Source organism: Haliotis rufescens, unplaced genomic scaffold (assembly GCF_023055435.1).
Source record: "Haliotis rufescens isolate VD_foot unplaced genomic scaffold, xgHalRufe1.0.p SCAF_27, whole genome shotgun sequence".
NCBI lineage: Eukaryota > Metazoa > Mollusca > Gastropoda > Lepetellida > Haliotidae > Haliotis > Haliotis rufescens.
Window position 1 is genome coordinate 2,668,368 of NW_025963968.1, and position 6,000 is coordinate 2,674,367.

The 6,000-nt window shown below is 41.0% G+C and overlaps 1 protein-coding gene across 1 annotated transcript in view; it reads left to right on the plus strand.

The window, feature by feature from the left end:
* Nucleotides 1-5,448, plus strand: part of LOC125384131 (repetin-like) — a 46,508-nt gene extending 41,060 nt beyond the window's left edge. The window contains exon 4 of the mRNA XM_048402563.1: nucleotides 5,305-5,448. Coding sequence (XP_048258520.1) covers nucleotides 5,305-5,448 — 144 coding nt within the window. The remainder of the gene's footprint in view (nucleotides 1-5,304) is intronic.
* Nucleotides 5,449-6,000: the final 552 nt, after the last annotated feature.

The window sequence follows — 6,000 nt, forward strand, 5'->3', positions numbered from 1 at the left end:
CAATACAAGAGAATAATCATCCTAGATTTTCTGCCGAAACAAATTCTACTTTGCGTAATAGAGCAAATAGCTGTGGAAATTATATAAATGGACCACTGAAAATCAGTGATGACACCAGGTGTTCGCGAAAGGAGTACGCATGTACTGCACTACCGGTAGCACCCGCCATTCATACAATTTGCATAAAAAAGCAAGTATGTATTGCCTGACGCAGCACAGCAGTACTCCTGTCATGTGACGTCAACCTGTAAACAAACCAGACAATTCTAAAGTCTGAGTAAACTGATGAAAATTAATCTTAAACACCCCCTCTCTGTAGTGAAATGTGATCGCACAATCTCATCAATGTAAATCAACGCATTCGGGAAATTTACAGTTATAGGAATTTGACTGCAACCATTACATTAAACCCAATCTCTTCTACCTTTGTCTCTATGGTACATTGTTGTTACCGTTGTCCGTAATATTTATGTCGTCAGAAACCTATCAACACTAAATAGTCTTGACATAATATCTTCTCCTAAAATATGGATGGATACTGTATGTTCATAAAACATCCAATCGTTGAATATTTTTGCAAATATGCATCGTCAGTGTTTATGTATCAAGGGAATAACCAAATCACACAAAAAGATCCCAAGTCGTTTCACTGCGAGAGAATTAAAAACAGCAAAAAAAAATAGATCGCGAACAAACCTAAATTTTTCATGCGAAAACTATTCCTTTGCGCCAAACTAATATCGAAAATAAAATAAATATTTATCTGAAGCAAAAGGCTCCTCTATGCTTGATAAGTATGTATCAAGTACCAAGAGTATAAACTGAATAGTTATTAGACTTCTGACAGAATTCACTGTGATATATGTATTGAAGGTATTGTTTGTTTGTTTATTGTCTAGCGCTGCACTCAGCAATATTCCAGCTATATGACGGCGATCGCTAACTAATCGAGTCTGGACCAGACAATCCAGTGATCAATATCATAAGCATCGATCCACGCAATTGAGATCGATGGCATGCATCAACTAAGTCAGCGAGCCTGACCACCCGATCCCGTTAGTCGCCTCTTACGACAAGCATAGGTTGCTGCATTCGTCACCACTCGCCCCTTTCCGTAACCTGCAAGAAGACTCGTGCCCCTATCGATGAATGTTATGTGCGAAAATACGACAAACCAATCAGAATGCGCGTATGATTTCAAGTTATTTGTCGAAGAATTCCTCAGAAATAATTTTTGATTTTACATATGTCTTGCATCTAAAAATATACCCAAGACACAGTTAAATGTGTTCAATCATACTGCATAATTCCGCATGTCCCGATGTGCTTTAAATTGCATCTGAAATATGGGGATATACATGTGAACCATTACGTAACGAGTTGACAATTGTTTTAGGTATGCCCGTTTGCGCTAAGACGGAACCCGGTCGCAAAAATGGCCATGAGATGGGCACGAGTCGCTATTCGGCTTGTCCCGGAATAACACGAGTTGGTCACGAATGAGGTTGCTGAAGACCTATTCTAACCCGGATCTTCGCGAGTGTGTACCAAAATGGCTATTGTTCAAGAGAACGCCAATATTGCAACTGGCGATCTAATAACATCAAAATGGCACAATTCAGAATACGCTCGATATATATACAAAACCTCAAGAAAATACAATAGAAAGAAAACGTTTACAGACCGATATTCACACAGCAAACACACGATCAGATGCACATAATGGCTTGAGGAGACTCAGATATTTGTTGCATGTAGTTGGTAGCTCTTTATAACGTAGATGAACAATAATTCGTTAATCCCTTGTTTGTCTCTGTGGATCTGCGCGATGGGTTGGGCGAGTAGAAGCACATTTTAATAAAACTGCTCCCACGGAGGGGATTCAGCGAGTGAGTATGAATTTACGCCGTTTTTAGCAATATTCCAGCAAAATCACGGACGGGGACACTAGAAATGGGCTTCGCACATTGTACCCGTGTCGGGAATCGAACCAGGCTCTTCGGCGTGACGAGCGAAAGCTTTAACCACTTGGCTACCCGACCGCCCCTACAGAAGTAGGCTTCCCGGCAGATTCAGAATGAGTGAGTGAGTATGGTTTTACGCCGCTTTTAGCAATATTCCAGCAATATCACGGCGGGGGACACCAGAAATGGGCTTCACACATTGTACCCATGTCGGGAATCGAACCCGGGTCATCGGCGTGACGAGCGAACGCTTTAACCACTAGGCTACCCGACCGCCCCTGTCAGATTCAGAACTAAATGTCAATTAACATGTGTTGTTCTCGGCAGTCAAGGGGAAATATAATGTTACACGAAATCATTGACAATAAAAAGACATATCGTTTGAGGCACAGTCTATTAAACTACACGCCAATTTCCTGAAAATTAATGATTTTGTTTGACACAAACTGTTTCGTTTACTTTTATCAACCATGGCTTTCCAACTGGTATCGGAATAGTGCAAACAGGAAAATCGGAATTGGATTGTGCTGTCATGTATAAAAATCGTTTAGCTATCCACAAAGCAGAAATGATGAATGAGTATGGCGGTATTAATAACGCCTTTGAAATAATAACCCATTATTATGTGGAAATGGTTCAGAGTGAAACAACAAGATGTGTGGTTTATTTCGGAACGCACTTATCTCACAGGAAGGAAATCAACTTACGTCATAGAAATAAAAGCGACGAAACCTATTCTTTGAGCATAAGAAATATCTGCTATTTATGTTGATGTTCTAAACTATATATACTCTCCTACAGGACCATCAGGAGCTAGGGGTCAAGACAATGTTTAACGTTTCCACACAACGTTACCATCACACTCGACAACATTTTGTTGCATTTTCAGTTGTCTTGTAAGTGTTGTCAAAATTGTAACGGAAATGAAATGGTTCGATCCCGTTGCTGCGTCATACAAAGATAAAATATTTTACTTGTCGTTTCCCTATCTGACGCTCTGTATTAAGGGGATGAAACATGGACCTGTCGGCTTGGAGTCAGTATACTGTGTCTGAGTGTGGTATCCATGTTGAACTACGGCATCGTATCTCAATGGGCAAGCACTTGAATACAAGCATAAGCATGAATAGGTCTAGCAGCCACACACACGTACATACACGCCGCTATCTAAATATAGGCCACAAAACCATTTCCATAATCATCAAATATCTCTGCCAAAAGCAGAATACATTGAACATTCCAACTCTATCATAAGCATGAGTGATTATACTGGGTGTTCGCAAAACGGTGAGCGCATCCCGCCCCTAATGATGGGACCCATCACATATGCATACAAAGGCAAGTCAATACTTCAACCAGAAACGGGAAAATATAATGGTAATAGCGAATTGCATCGGACACTATTTTCGTCACTGAGTCAAACTTGTGAATGTCCTTCATTTTGAAAATTTCAATAAGGCTTTGAATGTTGTTACCATTATCAAACAATGTTTAAGCAAAAGTACACTGTGTTTTGAGCAAAGACGCTACATAGACCAGGCAATCCAGTGATTGATATCATGAGCATCGATCAACGCAATTGGGATCAATGACATGCTCCAACCAAGTCAGCGAGCCTGACCACCCGATCCCGTAAGTCGTCGCTTCTTACGGCAAGCATAGTAACCTTTTATGGCAAGCATGGGTTGCTGAAGACATATCTTACCCCGAATCTTCACGGGTCGTTATAAATGGTGAATTTAAACTAACTTCATCACCCTTGACATGTGATTATAACGGGGAGTTACTCGATGAATTTGAAGAGGATGTATATGCTCTTCTGATGGAGATTATTGAGGGAACCTCCTGCAATTGAATCTGTTTGGTGGATAACCGGGGCAGGCGTTGACGGTGTATATTTTTAGCAATATTCCAGGAATATCACGGCGGGGGACACCAGAAATTGGCTTCACACATAGAACCCATTTCGGGAATCGAACCCGAGGCTTCGGCGTGACGAGCGAACCATTATCAACAAAAGTGCAGTTGACAAAATACAAAACGTCGATAAAGATCATCTAATATAGTTCTTCCCAAAACTCAATTTCGAAAAGCAAGCAAATCCATGCAACTTTAAGATCACTTTGCCGTCAGACAGCATTAAAGGCAAGAAATGTTCTGTTTACTGCCATTTTAATGAATACAACCTTCATTTGAGTTTGAGAGAGCGTTTATTGATTCAGGTGGTTTTGGTGTGTTCGTTAATAAATATTAATGACTGTGCTTTCTGTAGGCTTTCGGGGCAATCTTGAAATACAACATGCTTCCACTAAGACCTGAGAACTGAAATGGAGAAGCTCCGATCATTTGCCGTCTTTCAGAGTGTTTCATTGAAACTAAACGTTCTTCTGTTTGCACTCTTGATGAAATGCCTATTGACCGTATATCACTCGGATGCAACCCGACTCCAGTTTCTCCGTGTAAAGGGCCTTCTAGGTATAGTGATGCAATTCCATTTCATCTAAAAAAAACGTGAAGATCCGGGGTAATAGGTCCCAAGCTTGCCGTAAAAGGCGACTGTGCTTGTCGAAAGAGGCGGCTAGCGGGATCGGGTCACTTGGTTGATAAATTTCATCGTATCCCAATTGCGTGGATCGATGCTAATGATATCAATCACTGCATTGCCTGGTCCAGACTCGAATATTTACAGACGGCCGTCATATAGCTGGAATATTGCTGAGTGTGGCGTTAAACAACAAACGAACTAACAAACAAAACTTCATCTGAAAAATAGCAACGTAAGACGATGACCATAGAACTCTTTCTGGTTCCCGCTACACAGTTCATGAGAGAAGGAAGAACAATTCTGAGGTAATATCAATAGTTAATAATGAACACAAGGAATGTTAATACTTATAGATGGGAATAAAAGGTGAGTGAGTGAGTGAGTGAGTGAGTGAGTGAGTGAGTCGGGTTTAAGGCCGCTTATCTCGGAGTCTAGCCTGCATTTTCAGCACCAACCTTATTTTCCTGATCTGTTTCTGTCAGATATCCTGCCTTTGCATGTATTTGTGACAGTGCTCACCTTTTCGCGAACACCTGGTATCATGACTATTTGATAGTGACTCACTAACACATGCTCATGCTATAGTCGGAATTGTACACTGGTCTCTGCTTTATGCAGATATTTCTATTGGATATGGAAAGGGTTCTGTCGCTTTGTTCCTACCGTTCCCAAGCATAACAATAGCTCTACGACTCCAACGAGAGTGAAGAACATTACGGACAGTACGACTCCAACGAGAGTGAAGAACATTACGGACAGTACGACTCCAACGAGAGTGAAGAACATTACGGATAGTACGACTCCAACGAGAGTGAAGAACATTACGGACAGTACGACTCCAACGAGAGTGAAGAACATTACGGACAGTACGACTCCAACGAGAGTGAAGAACATTACGGACAGTACGACTCCAACGAGAGTGAAGAACATTACGGATAGTACGACTCCAACGAGAGTGAAGAACATTACGGACAGTACGACTCCAAAGAGAGTGGAGAACATTGGATAAATCTTGGATAAAACCCATCCAACAGCGTTGGGAAAAGTGTATCAACCTGGAGGAGGGGTTAATATTGAAAAATGTATAATGTTAATGTCCTTAGGTGCAGTATTTCTATGTGAGTCTCAGAACGTATCAATCATCCCTTGTGAATCATTTTAACCGACATTGTAAAGTAGAATTAAAAGCACAACAAACGTAATACAGACTGTGGATTTATCTCCCTGCCAAGGCACACTTTTATACACAGAACACGTCATAAGACTATGGACGGTTTTCCTTTCCAGCTGATTATTTATCGAAGCAGCTGCTGTGGAAGTACAACCATACCCAGCCCTGTGAGATCCCAGTGTCATCATATGTCAATGTAAGCGGATCTTCTACTTGTTCTTACTTCTTAAAGAGCATCTATCAATAATAGATAAGATAACTGACGACTCTTGGAATTCGAGACAGCAGCGCAAATACCGCAATAAGCAGAAAAATATTTT